Genomic DNA, 16,696 nt, shown 5'->3' with positions numbered 1-16,696 from the left:
TTAAGCTATAGAATTCACTTCCCGTCCCTATTCGCTTAGCTCCTTCTTTATCTTCCTTTAAATTTCTTCTGTACAAACATTACCTGTCCACATCGTATCCCTAACTTTCTTACTAACTACTAACTGACGTGAGACTTATCTTAAATTATCGTGATTTATGTGTCTTTTTACTCTTTAATGTATCTTTAATATTTTATTCCTGTTTAGTTTTGTTTTAATAACTGTGTATTACATGTATTTTGCACTACTTGCCTATCTTATTTAATACATTTATTTTTTTCTTTACTGACAGTGGTTGCCTGGAAGAGATCGCTCGTAAGCGATAAGGCCGCCAGTTGCCCTCCTTTTGATTTAATTATGTTAATTTTTATTTTTGTTTTGTAGTGTAACGAAGTGTAAATAAATAAAAAAAAATAAATAAAAAGTGGCATATAATGTATTGCGTGCGCGACAGTACACATACGCAGCAATCCCCTCCACGTATCGGCCATCGCTAGACTTACGTGCCGCTGCCTATACCGATATTTTTGTAACGATTCAGAGAGAAAGGAGATTCGTAGAACACACCGAGCAAAATCCTGTGGTACCCTTCGGTTACATCTTAAGTTTATTCCAATACTACAGTCCACTTATAAAATCCTGTTAACAAATATATATTATTGACATCCCTTAATAGATATATTTACGTATACACTTCTTTACATGTATATAGTGTTTCTAGTCCTCTAATTACTCTTCTGCAATGAGCTTGCCCACTTAATACTTTCTGTAATAGATTTAGCACTATTTAGATAAGTGTAGCACTAATAATCTAACACTGTAACACAGCACCTAGCACTAAATGGCGATCATGCGGACTATTAGAATTTTTTTTACTAATTACTGCTCTGTTACATCTATTTATTTGAGATAATATGTTAGTACGGTTGCAACAATTTTTAAAAGTTAATATTGTATCCTTAGATTCTATTATTATTTAATACGAACGAAGGATATGTATGTTTCGTAAACATTTAAATTGGAAGTCGAAATAATGTTTAAGCGAAGCGACCAAATATCTACGTTAACGGCGACAGAACAAAGATATCGTTCTTAGTTCTTTATGTTTTTACATAGCAGAGACAAACGACGGGGAAGGTATAGTTAATAATTATAACATCTAAGAATACTTTGTAATAAATAACATAATTTTATTTAATAATATTTATTTCAACTTCAATAAATCTACACTACTTTTGGGAAAACACAACAATATTTCGAAATCATGTTGGCAACGTCGTCTTACTAATTAATAGTTATCTGTGAATTTTAATCAATTTAATATCTTGTTTATAATACATATGAGTTATTATTGTATCGATGTAATTTATATTAGTAATATAAAACATCAACGCTTGTGGTTGGTCTTGTAAAATTAAATGTGACATGTTAATCTAGCGTGAAGTTCTAATCTCAAAGAAAAAAAATTGATAATTTGTCAACATGGGCAATGATGCTTCTCAGTTAAAAGGTTTAGAAATCGACGAAAAACCGACGGAAACCACAGATTTTTGGTGTCACTATAAAGCTACAATTAGAGATAGCTGCCGATATTTTGGTTTAAACGGAGATGGATCTGTGTCTGTCTTTAAAGGAGAAACAATTATGGGACCATTATGGACAGTTTCTACACCATTAAAAAAGTTTTGCAATGTAAGACAAAATTGTTAGTTAATGTTATTTGTGTTACTTGCAATGTTTAAATTTTATTAATTTCAAAATTATTTTTAGAATATTCTTAAATATCGGCATCCATTTATTGTTAGATATTTATCAGCTTGGCAACAAAGATCTACATTTCATTTAGCAACTGAATTTGTGCAACCTTTAGCACATGTGTTATCATCACAAACTCCACTACAGAAATGTATCGGAATCAATAATATTCTACAGGCATTAGTTTTTTTACATGAGCAAGTAAGTAACATTCAAATTTTAACTTAATATCTCAATCCAGTCTAAATTTGCTTCAATAGGAGTAAATGTGACTAATTTAATCAAATAAATTGTTAGTAATGTCAATATAAAAAACAACTATTATTAAAAACAATATTTATTTTAGGGTTGTGTGTCCCACAATAATATAAGTATAAGTTCAATATATTTATCGGGTGATGGACAATGGAAACTAGGTGGTCTGCAATATCTATGCAGTTTTTCTGAATTAACTCCAGCATATCTTAAACAGGCTAGAATTCACAGGTAAATCCTGAAGTTAAAGGTGCTATAATTCAAAACTATGTTACACCATATAAGGTTAAATATTTAAATTACTTTATGAATAGTAATGTAGAGATTAAATATGGTATCTTATAGTAAAGAAATATTTTTTATATGTATTTGACTTGAGTTGGGTGGTCCTTTTTGATTAAATAAGAAAATGGTATGTGATGATGACAACTTTATATGATAAAGTTATTAAAACAAAAATGTTATGTTCACTATTAAGGTATGATAAAGCTGTGGATCCAAATGAAGATTCTAACCAAGTAACAACTAAAGTTGACCAGTACGCCTTTGCAGTGTTGGTGGAAGATGTATTTAAGGGATGTAATAATGGTATGTATTTATGTGTATACATAATTTAATAACATTCTGATCAAGTGTCTTGGCCATATAAATATACAACTCTTATTATTACAGGCTTGACCTCAATTGCTTTAAAAAAAATTGGTCTCTGTTTATTTGCAGTGTTATGAGAGTGGTAACCAGTACATAAGAAACTTCAAAGCCCAACTTTATTTCTTTCCACAGATGAAGTCTCACATCTCAATGAATTTAAGGAGTATTGTAGAGAGTTCCTGCAAAATTCTGATTGCAAGAAAAGACCAAATCTGTTAGAAATACTGCAACACAACTTTTTCAACCATGAATTTATATCAGTATACAAATTCTTGAGTAATTTACCATTGAAGGGAAGTGATGAGAAAATGCATTTTTTTTCTGATATTCTAAAATGCCTTAAATGTTATGATGAAGAAACTGTTGCTAAACAATTTGGAGGATTATTGCTTTCCCGTTTAACGCTTTTGGACCATACAGCCAGAAAGAATGTAATACCATATATTTTAAAACCCCGTTATGGTAAATCTTTTTATTAAATATTCTTAAGATTATTATGTAGTATGCTGTAAATGATATTCATTACAAAACACTGAACTGAAGGTCTGAACATAACATGATTGAATGACATTCCCATATAGCAACTTAAGATTACTTACTTGACATGATTTTTTTAACTTTTAATAATTTTATTTTTCAGACAGAACACAGAATGGGGAACAAAATGGATTTTTTTGTGTTACTATCTTTAAGGAGTATTTAAAGCCAAGAGTAATACAGCTATTTTCTGTCAGAGATAGTCAAATAAGAATGCTATTATTGAGCCACTTCTCTAAATATGTCAATGTTTTTTCACATGAAGAGCTTGCTCACCAAATTTTACCAGAGGTAAAAAAAAATTTTTTCTATGCAGCTCAGATTTACCATTCATTTCACATATTTAGATCAATTCCCTCAAAGTTAAATCCGTAAAATTTTAATGGAGTAGTATGTTTTGTATAGAAGACAGGTAGATTAAAGACATATTTACACTATATACTAATATAAGGTCCTTACATATGAAATTGGCGTTTTGTATGAGAGGAACAAAAAGTCGAATATTTTTAAATATAATATATTTAATTAATCAAAGTATGAACCATTTTTTTCTATGCAGTTTTGCCATCTCATAGGTAGTTCATTGATCCCTTTACTAAAAAAAACAGTCGGACGGGAATCAATAAAATCTGTGAAGGCGATTTGGACTGCCCCATCAGAGTTAAATTTTTTCCCTTGCAAGAAGTTGGCCAAATTTCGAAAAAAATGGTAATCTGTTGGAGCAAGGTCTGGGGAGTACGGAGGATGTCTTAAACATTCCAATTGAAGTTCTTCTAATTTGGTAGGTGTGCAGTGTGTAGTCTAGCATTGTCGTGAAGTAGCAGGGGCGTGGAGCGATTGACCAGCCTAGGTTGCTTAGCCGCTAGCTTTTCCATCATGGTTTGCAATTGCTGACAATAGACATCAGCCGTAATAGTCTGGCCAGATTTGAGAAAACAATAAACAATACCGGCACTAGTCCACCAAACGCTTACAAGTAACTTTTTTGGGGTTAATTTTCGCTTGGGGTAGGATTTGGCTGGCTGGCCAGGATCCAACCATTGCGCTGAGCGCTTCCGATTATCGTAAAGAATCCATTTTTCATCACAGGTAATGATTCGGTTTATATATAAATACCTTCATTATTGTGCCGGTTCAGTAATATACCCATCAGTCAACGCGCGTTTGCCGGTTTGCTTCAGTCAATTCGTGAGGTACCCATTTTTCAAGCTTTTTGATCTTCCCAATTCGCTTCAAGTGAATTAAAACAGTTTTATCACTAACACCGCAGCCTGCAGCTAACTCGGACATGGTTTGCGATGGTTCCGCTTCCACAATTGCCTTCAATACTTCATTATCAACTTGGGTCTCAGGCCGTCCACGGGGCTTGTTCAGCAGGTCAAAATTTCCAGAACGAAAACGTTGGTACCAAAAACGAACTGTGTTTTCTTTTGCAACATGACAGCCATACACATCATTCACCCTTCGAGTCGTTTCCGCAGCACTAGTGCCACGGCGGAACTCGTACTCGTAAATAATGCGATATTTTAAGTTTTCCATTTTGTAAAATGAGTGACGCAAACAGAAAAAAACAAATGAATGACGGTCATCGAAGCAGAAATACATGAGTAAATAGCTGTACAAATTTGAATTTGAAATTCCTAACCAAAGAGGAGGTATTTGAGGTCAAAGTGGCCAGTACGACAAAACGCCAATTTCATATGTAAGGACCTAATATATAGAGTCAAGGCTGTGTGTTTAGAATGAGCATAATTATTGTTCATTCATCTATATTGCAAGATTCCAATATGTCTCATGTAACAGAATAACTATGCTGTTTTAAGATCAGTAATAGTGTTTTTTTTATATTTTTTATACACTTTTATTTTCAGCTACTACTTGGTATAAAGGATACTGATGATGACTTGGTTTCTGCTACCCTGATGTGCTTAAGTGAACTAGTACCAATATTAGGAGCGGACACTGTAGTAGGAGGAAAGCGTACTAAACTTTTTACTGATGGCAGGCCAAACTCCAATGATTCTATACCAAAAAGTTCTGATGAATTTGCAAATAGAAAAAGTTTACAGAATAAGCAATGCTCTGAAAACATATTTTCAATTAATTCAAATTCTATGTTTGATCAAACATTGGTTTTAAATGAACGACCTACTCCTGTCGGTGGTGAGTCTGTGGATATAGAAAGTACACAATATATTTTAAATTTAAAAAATGAGTCTGATGAAGAATGGGATGATTGGGAAAATACAAATCGTAGTCTCGTCCCTATGCATGATTGTAGTTCTGTGCAAGATGATCAAGAAACAAATAATATCTTACAACATGGTGATATTTATCCTCACGAAGAGCAAGACCATTCTGTTTTATTACAAAAAGCTGGCTTAGTGGCAAAAAGTAAAATTAAAGACATATCAGAGTTGGATATCAAAAGTAAAGTGGAACAGACTAAGAAAGAAGATGATTTTGATTTTTTTGCTGACATGACACCTGTTATAGAGAAACAGAAAGTTGTTTTGTTAAAAGATGAAAGTAATCAAGAGTTAAGTTATAAATTAAACTTTGTACCTGGTAATGAAGAAGATGAAAATACTGGTTGGGAGGATACATGGAATGATTGATAGTAAGCAAAAACAAAGTTAGTATAATTATTTATTGCTTAAAATAAAAACAGGTATAATATATTTTAAATGTAACTACCTTGTATCTGGAATAATGAGATTACAAAATAATATTCAAGGTTGACTTATGTATTTATGGTTTTATATGATGTTATATTGTACATATTTAAATTGCTAAACTTCTTTATGTTATATTAAAATATAACAATTTAAAAATGTGTATAACTTGCCTCTTAAACTTAATATTAAGTGCCCAATTCACAACCAACACACAATTAATAACCATACCATAAGGTATATACACAGCCAAATAACAATACAGATAATATATGGCTAAGCCAAATGTATATGACATCAAATTATATAAACATATTATCTAAAAATATTATAAGCACTAAAGTGTGACTAGGAAAAATACAGATTGATTGAAATTAACTTAAAACATTGTCACTAGCAAACAAATTAACACATGTTAAAATGTCGAAAATTACATAGAAATTTTACTTTGCCTGACAAGATCTTTGGAGGATTCATTAAATACTTCTGTCATTTGCTGTCGTGCCATTTCAGAGAGAGTCTCCAAATCATTGTGGGTCATGCCCTTAGTAGGAATTGGTGGAAGAGTAGTTATAACAACTTTGCCTGGTAACAATAATAGTATTGTATTATGTTGACCTAACAATATTGATTATTCAGTTTCAAAGACTTACCTGGTTCAAATGTATTTGTGTCATTATCAAGAAAATAGTACTGACTAAATACAACAGGCATTATTGGGATTTGAGCATCTATAGCTAAATAGAATGCTCCTTTTTTAAATGGTTGAATTGAACCCTTATTATATCGTGCCCCTTCAGGGAACACCCACAATTTGGTCTGAAATAATTAAAAAAACATGTTTCATGAATAATATTAATAGAAAATATAGTAGGGCCTCGTTACACAAGCGGGAGCTTGTTCGATGATCGCTGTAAACCGGCCGCGTAAGGGGTTCGCGGGGAGCCGAGTGTAGGTGCGGTCTGCCATGAGCCAATCTGTCTTTAGAGTTTCGTCTATTCGCTTTCGCCTATCGTGTCGTGTTGTGTCAACTTAGCGCGCCCGCTGAAATCGTGGCCCAGCCATGTAAAGATTCAACATTAAAATTAATGTATATATATAAAGGTGACAGGTACCCTATCATTTCTCGGAAATTAAGTATAGCATGTCAAGTGTACGCGACATTAAGAAGAACAAAGATAAAGTTTGTTAGCCAAACAGAAGGTGGTCCCGGTGTACGAAAAACACTGAATAAATCGAAAAATACAATATTAAAAGATGCTTTGTGCTTTAGGTAGTTTTGGAAACAAAGGCATGGTTGACATGGTTTGTGCATAAGTTCGTATTTTTCATCGCCTAGGTTACAGAATCCAACAGCGGGAATAATGCAAGCTGGTTAGACAAATTAAAAAAAAACCGAAAGTGACATTTAAAAATTGTGGAAAACTGTCGACTTATGAAGCCGCTACCGGACAATTTCAACTAGAATTACAGAAAGTTTTCAAGGAAAAAAATAACAGCGGTACAGGTTTACAATGCTGACGAATTTGGTTTATACTGGCGATCGTTGCTCGATCATAGTTCCTTGCCTCTGACAAATAGCTGTCGACTTCCGGAAGGAAAATGATTAAGATCAGAGTAGAACCCATAAACTTTAATTGCTTATTGTTGGAAAATCAAAAAAACCTGCGGGCATTTAAATAATCACGTCTTTCAGTTTGTTATCAAATGGATGGGCCATTTGGTTTTTGCACGATAACACTTGTTCCTTTAGTAATTTAAACTGAATTCAAGCGTTTCGTTGCCATCTTTTGTCTGATAATTTGCCTCCTCAGGCATCCATCAGCAGATGAACTGATCTCTAAAAACGGCAAATTTTTTGCAATATTCCTGCTATATTGACATAATGTTAAATTGTCGAAAATCACATTTGGTCTCGTGTCTTGCATTATGTTCCGAGATTCTCATGGATCATTCTCATTAAAATCAATATCTTTAAAGGATACATTTTTTTGTTTGGCTAATTGCTGGGTCGATGTTAAAGCATTCCTAATTAACAAACCATGGAAGCATTTGCACCCTGGATTTCTCACTGATATTGACGAACGATGTTCCTTTTTTCTCAGCTGTTTATTAGATTGAGAGGACCGAATGATCCTCAAACAAGTGAGATAGAAGTTCAAGAATGGGCTGCTGGTGATGCCGAAAACGAGTACAAAGATATGAACTGTTAACTGATGTGGAGATTGTGCGAGCGAATAAAGACGACATAGGACTTTAAACACTGCTTTAAAATGGGCGGAATATAACGAAGTTATGTTTCGTCCGATAAGTGAGCGGGCTATTGAAATGAAGATCGAAATTTTTAAACAGAAGACTATAACAAACTTTTTAAATTATTTTTTAAAATTATACTTACTGTCTTTCTTACATGGTTGTAACTTTGAACAGGCACATGTCGTTATGCTTTATTTTAAATGTATTGTATAAAATCAACTTAGAATACCTTCTCAGCTATAACTCTTTCAGTAGCTTCCTTCATTAGTTGTCGCGCCTTCTCTGTTTTTAAGCGATCTATAAATACAAGACCAGAACACCAAGCACCAAATCCAAAAGCACCAGCAAACATCAGAGGTCTCTTAGCTACAACAGTGCAACGCTTCATTCTTGGCCACATCTCAAACATGCCTTGAAAAATGAGTACGATATTAAAGAGTAAGATCCAACTATATGTTTTATTTAAATATATTTTCTATATTACCCAATATATCAAGTGAACTTTGGTGGTTGGAAATAACAATGTAGCACTCCTCATTATTCCAATTTTCAAGTCCACGCAATTCCCATTCTATGCCTACAATATGAGAGGCATATCGGCAAAATCTTGAAGCAACTCTATAGAATTTTTTAATTTATTTTTAAACGAGTAAAGGTGATTAGACAATACTAATAAAAATAATCAATAACTTACACCAAATTTGTTACATCGCGCGGATAAAGAAGCACTACTGGTAACAGAACGGTACAAGTAATTAATACATAGGCATAATAAAGAAAAAACTTTAAGTAATATCGAAAAACATTGCTTTTTTCATACAAAAAAGGCAAGGTAAATATAAAACCCGCCAAAAATAATTCAGGATATGAATAGAAGGAAGCCATAACGAACCATAGAGAAAGGAAATAGAATCTCTTTTTTCATTACGTTTGATAAAATAATGTTGCCACTGCTCTAAAACACTAAATAGTAATACTCAAGTAATAAAAATATATACTTTTAACAATCAATTGGCAATTTAATAGTACACGCAGTATAGTAGTTATTATTTTTAATTTCAATATATTATGAATTAAAAAAACGTTCCGCATCTCGCATCATTTATGTCAAGTGTCGTCGTTGACAATTCATATTGAGTTGACAATATCAATCTCTCTAGTGGCTGATAGTCTTGACATATTTTATAATTCCTTCCTTTTTAAGAGCACGCCGTTGCAGGAGCCGGAGTGCTCGTAATTATATTGAAATAAATTAAAATGGTGAGATTAATTTAACAAAATATATGTTTTTAATGTTTCTACGAACTGTTGTACTAATTGTTTTTTAAGTATTTTCGGTGTAAACTTCGTGATGTCTATAATATTGAGTGATTAAGTTATTGACGTGTGCCCAACGCTAGACTAAATAAGTTATTTGGCATATTGTGATTCAACTTTTATAATTGTCTTACAGGCTTACTGTAAATAAATTGTATTGCTTAAAGTTAGGTACTTTGTATGATGAGAAATCGACACATGCGCGTCATCTGATGTTGTGGACGGGCACGAATTTGTCTGTTTATAATACACGTTTTGTGTGTTACATTCAGAAATTTGTATTCGGAAGCAACGAAAATGATTTAATAGTGTCTCTGATATAAGTCGATATAATCTTAATTCATAAATTTTGTTGTTATCACTTATTGAAGAATGTGTTCACTCCCCAGGGTTTCGTCAAAGTAGTTAAAAACAAACAATACTTCAAGCGTTATCAAGTTAAGTTTAGGAGGCGTCGTGAAGGAAAAACTGACTATTATGCCCGCAAACGACTTGTTGTTCAGGTAATTAAAAAAATATTGCTTGGCCATATTCAACCAGAAACTCGTATTAATTTATTGTAATATCCTTTTTCAGGACAAGAACAAATACAATACTCCTAAATACCGTCTGATTGTCCGTTTATCTAATAAGGATGTCACCTGCCAGGTCGCATACTCTCGCATTGAAGGAGACCACATTGTTTGTGCTGCCTATTCTCATGAATTACCTCGTTATGGTATCAAGGTAAGCAATCTAAGTTTGTTTTGGTTGCGTAGGTCCAACCTGTTTAAAAGATAAATTTACTGTACATGTCAAACTATTTAAATGGACAAAATGATGATTTTGAACGGGCGGTCTGAAGCACTGTACAAATGCATAACACCCTGTTGTTATACGTTCAATACTGAATAAACAACAGTTAATTTTGTCAAATTGTAATACTACTTGTACACTTGAGTAATATTGCTTTTTTAATAGGTGGGTTTAACCAACTATGCTGCTGCTTACTGCACAGGCTTGTTGCTGGCAAGACGTCTGTTGCAAAGACTTGGGTTAGATTCTCTTTACACTGGAGCAACTGAAGTTACGGGTGATGAGTACAATGTAGAGCCTGTAGACAATGGACCAGGTGCATTTAGGTAAATATTCAAATTTAGGTATGTTAAGCTCTTAAGTTTATCATAATTTTATTTTTGCCAACATCAAAGTTTAATTTTATTGGTGGATCTTTTAGGTGTTACTTGGATGTTGGTCTTGCAAGAACAACTACAGGCGCAAGAGTTTTTGGTGCCATGAAGGGTGCAGTTGATGGTGGCCTTAATGTTCCACACTCCATCAAAAGGTTCCCTGGTTATGATGCTGAAGCAAAGAAATTCAATGCCGAGGTTCACAGGTAAAATATATATAATCTAATTATTGTTAAATGTAGAATTGTATTAAAAACATTTCAACTTGCTCTTCTCATCCTTTGAAAAGTAGCCTTATCTATTTTTCAATCAGCATTGCAGAGCTACATTAATATTAAGATTTTTGGTTGTTATAAAAATTAAAACTTAATTTTTAGAACCGGTTTTAATCACATCTTCAATTGTGCTATTTCTAATCACATTGTTTTTTGTCTATATTGTGTTTTATTTTGTCTATATATGTATCTTATTTTAATTCTTCAGAGCTCATATCTTTGGTCTTCATGTTGCTGAATACATGCGTAATTTGGAACAAGAAGATGAAGATTCCTTCAAAAGACAATTTAGCAAATACATCAAACTTGGTGTTGCTGCAGATGCGGTAAGTTGAACTACTTAAACGTCCAACCAAATTACTGAGTAATTATACCTAGTTACAACAGTGTCGAATTTGGACAAAATTAATGTGCAATTTTACTGTCTAATACCTTTGTTACTTGCAGAGAATTTGACTTTATATTGCCACAAACATTATGCAAATCTGTTTTTGAGCTGGTAAAAAATTTATAAAAATTTTGTACAGGTGGAAGGCTCATACAAAAAAGCTCACGAAGCCATTCGAGCTGACCCTTCATACAAGAAGAAAGAATCTAAGAAAGACCCTGCCAAGAAAAAGAGGTGGACCAAACGCAAGTTGACATTGGCAGAAAGAAAGAACCGAGTCAGTCAAAAGAAGGAGTCTTACATCAAAAAACTTCAATCTCAAGCTCAGGATGCTTAATGGCCCTTAACATCAATAAAGCCTTACAAATTGAACTGTATCATTATTTTATAATAAATTCCTGATTCTATAGATATTAAATTTGAATTGCAATAAAAGTCAGGATTAAATTTTTCAGTCAGTTTAGGTAATATTAAAAATTATTTGCATGGTCCATTCATTTCATTTATTTCAAGTATTGATGTTAATAAACATCACACCAAATCTTAACGAATTATTGTAATTTAGTAGATTCTCCTGATTTCCAATATGCTTTGTATAAAATGCCTGTTCATAAAATTACCGTATCCTGTTTACTTGCAACATTAGACCCACATATAAACTTTTATCTTAAGTAATGATATAAAAATTTAGGCAATATCAAAGTAAATTTATGTAAATATCTTGTCTTACACTCTTTTTTTTTTATGTAGCTCTAAGAATTGATCTTTTATTTTTTAGATTTAATTTCCACTCTTAAATTCCTTTTCCTTTGATAATTATATTTTTTTACACTGAACTACAATGCACAAACCGTGCGGGCCATAAAAAATGATAAAATAGCATTTAACACGTCACTAAAATTATAACGACAATCACAATATTATAGGAACGAAAGAAATTTATGTAAGTTTACTTACAAATATGGGTGATTTACACATGTATTAGGTATATGAAATTGGCGTTTTGTCGTACTGGCCACTTTGACCTCAAATACCTCCTCTTTCGTTAGGAATTTCAAATTCGTACAGCAAATACATGATTTGTGGTTCGATGACCGTCATTCATTTGTTTTTTTTTTCTGTTTGTGTCACTTATTTTACAAAATGGAAAACTTAAAGTATCGCATTATTTACAAGTACGAGTTCCGCCGTGGCACTAGTGCTGCGGAAACGACTCGAAGGGTGAATGATGTGTATGGCGGTCATGTTGCAAAAGAAAACAGAGTTCGTTTTTGGTTCCAACGTTTTCGTTCTGGAAATTTGAACCTGCATAACAAGCCCCGTGGACAGCCTGAGACCCGAGTTGATAATGAAGTATTGAAGGCAATTGTGGAAGCGGATCCATCGCAAACCACGTCCGAGTTAGGTGTAGGCTGCGGTGTTACTGATAAAACTGTTTTAATTCACTTGAAGCAAATTGGGAAGATTAAAAAGCTTGAAAGGTGGGTACCTCACGAATTGACTGAAGCAAACAGGCAAACGCGCGTCTACTGCCGCGTTACATTACTGAACCGGCACAATAATGAAGGTATTTATATATAAACCGAATCATTACCTGTGATGAAAAATGGATTCTTTACGATAATCGGAAGCGCTCAGCGCAATGGTTGGATCCTGGCCAGCCAGCCAAATCCTGCCCCAAGCGAAAATTAACCCCAAAAAAGTTACTTGTAAGCGTTTGGTGGACTAGTGCCGGTATTGTTCATTGCAGTTTTCTCAAATCTGGCCAGACTATTACGGCTGATGTCTATTCTCAGCAATTGCAAACCATGATGGAAAAGCTAGCGGCTAAACAACCTAGGCTGGTCAATCGCTCCAGGCCACTGCTACTTCACGACAACGCTATACCACACATTGCACATCAGACGGCTACCAAATCAGAAGAGCTTTAATTGAAATGTCTAAGACATCCTCCGTACTCCCCGGACCTTGCTCCAACAGATTACCATTTTTTTCAAAATTTGGACAACTTCTTGCAAGGGAAAAAAATTTACTCTGATGGGGCAGTCCAAATCTCCGTCACAGATTTTATTGATTCCCGTCCGACTGGTTTTTTTAGTAAAGGGATCAATGAACTACCTATGATATGGCAAAAGTGCATAGAAAACAATGGTTCATATTTTGATTAATTAAATATATTATATTTAAAAATATTCGACTTTTTGTTCCTCCCATACGAAACGCCAATTTCATACGTAAGGACCTAATGTATTATACGTGTCTACGTTTGAAAGGAAGGTTTAAATGTACGCTAACGTGCCTCTGGTGTTCAGGGTCGTATGCCCCCTACAGGTAGTGTGGTACGATGGCGAGCACGAGGGCTATAGCCCGTGATAAGGGCTACTGCCTGTTTTATACGGCCTTCCCTGTCTGTGGTTAATACCAAAAACCTACATGTAAATAGTCAATGTTCACCTCTATTTACATCTCCACTTTATCTGTGGTGTATATAAAGTTTATTGTATTTTTCAATTATAATATCATGTACCTAATAATATTCTCACAGATTTAGCAAAGAAAATGAGTATATAAAAAAAATCAATAAACACATCTACTGTAAACAAAATTTAATAGCCGTCACGAGTTTATTTTAAACACAAAACTATAAAGATTAATTTTAAACAAATATATATATATTTAGTAATTTTATAAATACCGTTGAAACTTTATTTAGCTTTTTATGTAATGAGTGTTATGAATACAAATAAAGTGGCCGACGTCTCTTCTCTCTGCAGAATCTGCTTAAATTACGTAAATAATGCTATGGATTTGTTTAATCCAGATGGAAAATCTAAAAACATACTCAATACTTTATTAGAATGTTTTCAAATAGTTTTATCAAATGAAAAGAATTTGCCACATGTTATTTGTTATGAATGCGTGGATGAGTTGGAAAAGGCTTACAAGTTCCGCCAAAAATGTATTACTTTTGATGAGAGGTTTTTAGCTATCTGCCAAGAAATTTATTTTGATAATGATTTAAGTAAATGTGTAAAAAATGATATCAAGGGTTATAATTTTAATCATGAGCTACTTGTTAATAAAGAGGAAAATTTGGGTATGTTGCTGAATGAAGCTTATTTCATTATCTTAGTATTTAAAATTTTACTTTAAATAAAATGTTTAAATTTTAGATTTGCATGAAAATGTTAATAAAGGTTTAACCCAATATCAATGTAGGATGTGTGATAAAATTCTAGAAAATGGTACGTTGTTTAAACAGCATATGAAGACACACAAAGGAAATGTGGGAAAAATAACAGGATTTGGTCCTAGCCGAAGATATCACTGCTCAAGGTGTACCTATAGTACACCACATAGTCAAACTTTAGTAAATCATATGCGCAGACATAATGGAGAACGACCATATCACTGTGAATGTGGAAAGTCATTTACACAATCTTCTAGTCTTTCAGCCCATAAAAAGATACATAGTAATTTAACATACTACATGTGTACTGTATGTGGAAAGCAATTCAAACATGCTTTTACTCTGAAAAAACATTCTAAAGTACATGAGAATGCCACATTTTCATGTAATCTTTGCCAAAAAAAGTTAAAATCGCATGAAAGCTTACAACATCATATGCACCGTCACTATAATGTGAGGAATTACAATTGTGAGGATTGTGGAGATACATTTGTGACATCTTCAGAATTGCTAAACCATAAGAAGAAGCATAGTTCAGAAAAGAAAGTTGAATGTCATTTATGTGGTTATAAGACTCATACAAAGAAAAATCTAATTGTTCACTTGAAGAGGTAACGGTTTAATTATCTTTCTTAATTATAAGTGTTATCTTATATTGCTAATAACTTCTCCTGTGAACATTCATTTTTTTGTTGTTCCAAGTTAAGCAAATTGAATTTTTGTGATATAGGGAGAACTGGCAGGAGGCTCACCTGTTGTTAACTGAAACTGACAATCATTATCATCATCAGTGGCTGGGGCTGTATCCTTGTGAGCCTTAGCCTCCGCAAGTACACTTTGCCATCGAAATCTATACAGTGCTTCCCGCGTCCAACTTCCAACCCCTATTGTTTCAAAGTCCTTGACAACTCCATCCCACCATCGCAGCCTCGGTCTACCGGGTTGTCATCTTCTTCCTCTTAATTTTATAAAGTTCTAATTGTAGCGAATACTCGCAAACATCGTCGTCGCAAACAGGGTCAACATTCTTCGTAAAATCTTCCCCTCAAAAATAAGGAAAGAAATTTCGTATTTCTTGCCAAGGGGCCAGGTTTCAGAACCATAAGTGAGCCACTGGTCGCAGCATTTTTCTACAGCACAAGCTTGGTCTTTCTGAAGTCACAATCGGAAATATATGCGAAGGCCAAAGTAGCAGCGAATTGATATCATGATGCGTCTACTAAACTTCGTTGATTACGGTCATGAGGAAGTAGGGGCGTATTAAGGGTTTTTTAGACTGCAGCCGAAGGCCCCATAGGTACAAAGGGCCTCCAGTCCCCCCAAATTTTCAACTTGAAATACAAGTTTGTTCCGGTAATGATCGACAACTGCCCGAGAAATACCTACATGGTCAGTCTAAAGGGTATCCCCAGTGCTGTCGTCCGCATAGCAATGAATGTTGCTAAGTTGCAATATATTATTGATATGCAGAAGAAACAGGCTCGGGGATAGGACACATGTCTTGTTGGATCCCAGCCTTCACGGGTCGGAACATGCTCCAATCGGCCAGAAAGCTGAAGATCCAGTCTCATAATTTCTTAGGGGTCTCATTGGCTGGAAACTCCGAGAGAAGCCTTTATGTCACATCCGATCGATGGCATTCGCTATTTCCAAAGTAACAGTGGTTAGATTAGGTTAGCGCCTCCCTTGCGGACACAATTGTCTCTGTCCATTTTTATTTACTGTGCATTTGTAAGTACCTCAAACTATGTACTTCCTTTTTGATTTACAGGCATGCTGGCGACAAATCTTACAAATGTAGAGTGTGTAACGTAGCATTCTTTTCAAGTGGTGATGTTCAGCGACATCAACGAGTCCACACAAGAGAAAAACCATTTACTTGCCCAGTTTGTGTACAACGGTTCACATATAGCACAAGCCTTAACAAACATATGATGACTGTCCATAACATTAAGTATAAATGGGCAGATTTTAAGTGGAAAGAATCGAGGACAGTTAAAAGCTCAATTCAAATAAAATAATAATAGAAATGATATCAATAGGAGGTATAGCCCAGAATATATACCAATCAAAGCAGACAGTTTTACAGCGTATTGATTTTTAAATTGAAGCAATTAATCTTTCAATCCTGCACTACAAATAAAATTGTGTGATATAAATGTTATTGTTTCAAAGGAATGTCATTATGGGGTTATAAATACAAATGTACTATTCACAAATAAAACAAT

General features: G+C 33.9%; 4 protein-coding genes across 6 annotated transcripts; 3 read left to right on the top strand and 1 right to left on the bottom strand.

Moving 5' to 3' along the window:
• The first annotated feature begins 978 nt into the window (after nucleotides 1-978).
• LOC123706676 (protein-associating with the carboxyl-terminal domain of ezrin) lies at nucleotides 979-8,365 on the top strand. Of its 2 annotated transcripts, none has more exons than XM_045655995.1 (8): nucleotides 979-1,137; nucleotides 1,504-1,692; nucleotides 1,771-1,956; nucleotides 2,102-2,241; nucleotides 2,489-2,598; nucleotides 2,794-3,123; nucleotides 3,302-3,489; nucleotides 5,070-5,821. In XM_045655995.1, exons 2-8 carry the CDS (start codon nucleotides 1,645-1,647, stop codon nucleotides 5,814-5,816), a joined length of 1,749 nt encoding a protein of 582 aa, XP_045511951.1. In that variant the 5' UTR covers nucleotides 979-1,137; nucleotides 1,504-1,644; the 3' UTR covers nucleotides 5,817-5,821. The 2 variants fall into 2 exon arrangements, with proteins under 2 accessions (XP_045511951.1, XP_045511950.1); XM_045655994.1 differs by lacking the exon at nucleotides 979-1,137 and adding an exon at nucleotides 7,979-8,365 and having other exon boundaries at nucleotides 1,151-1,692; nucleotides 5,070-5,833.
• Nucleotides 6,304-9,126, bottom strand: LOC123706678 (1-acyl-sn-glycerol-3-phosphate acyltransferase alpha-like). Its single transcript, XM_045655998.1, has 5 exons — nucleotides 8,824-9,126; nucleotides 8,614-8,747; nucleotides 8,359-8,540; nucleotides 6,527-6,692; nucleotides 6,304-6,458 (listed from the first exon to the last, which is right to left on the bottom strand). Exons 1-5 carry the CDS (start codon nucleotides 9,012-9,014, stop codon nucleotides 6,304-6,306), a joined length of 828 nt encoding a protein of 275 aa, XP_045511954.1. The 5' UTR covers nucleotides 9,015-9,126.
• Nucleotides 9,127-9,275: 149 nt separating this feature from the next.
• Nucleotides 9,276-11,650, top strand: LOC123706677 (60S ribosomal protein L5). Its single transcript, XM_045655996.1, has 7 exons — nucleotides 9,276-9,389; nucleotides 9,836-9,949; nucleotides 10,023-10,172; nucleotides 10,407-10,567; nucleotides 10,663-10,821; nucleotides 11,099-11,216; nucleotides 11,418-11,650. The coding sequence occupies exons 1-7, from the start codon at nucleotides 9,387-9,389 to the stop codon at nucleotides 11,613-11,615; spliced, it is 903 nt and encodes a 300-aa protein (XP_045511952.1). The 5' UTR covers nucleotides 9,276-9,386; the 3' UTR covers nucleotides 11,616-11,650.
• A 2,285-nt stretch (nucleotides 11,651-13,935) lies between these two features.
• Nucleotides 13,936-16,666, top strand: LOC123707637 (zinc finger protein 184-like). Of its 2 annotated transcripts, XM_045657871.1 has the most exons (3): nucleotides 13,936-14,375; nucleotides 14,452-15,079; nucleotides 16,240-16,666. In XM_045657871.1, the coding sequence occupies exons 1-3, from the start codon at nucleotides 14,003-14,005 to the stop codon at nucleotides 16,487-16,489; spliced, it is 1,251 nt and encodes a 416-aa protein (XP_045513827.1). In that variant the 5' UTR covers nucleotides 13,936-14,002; the 3' UTR covers nucleotides 16,490-16,666. The 2 variants fall into 2 exon arrangements, with proteins under 2 accessions (XP_045513827.1, XP_045513828.1); XM_045657872.1 differs by lacking the exon at nucleotides 13,936-14,375 and having other exon boundaries at nucleotides 14,394-15,079.
• The last annotated feature ends 30 nt before the right edge of the window (nucleotides 16,667-16,696 follow it).

The sequence above is a fragment of the Pieris brassicae genome, chromosome 3, assembly GCF_905147105.1.
Source record: "Pieris brassicae chromosome 3, ilPieBrab1.1, whole genome shotgun sequence".
Classification (NCBI taxonomy): Eukaryota; Metazoa; Arthropoda; class Insecta; order Lepidoptera; family Pieridae; genus Pieris; species Pieris brassicae.
This window is presented reverse-complemented; position numbering and strand designations above follow the sequence as displayed.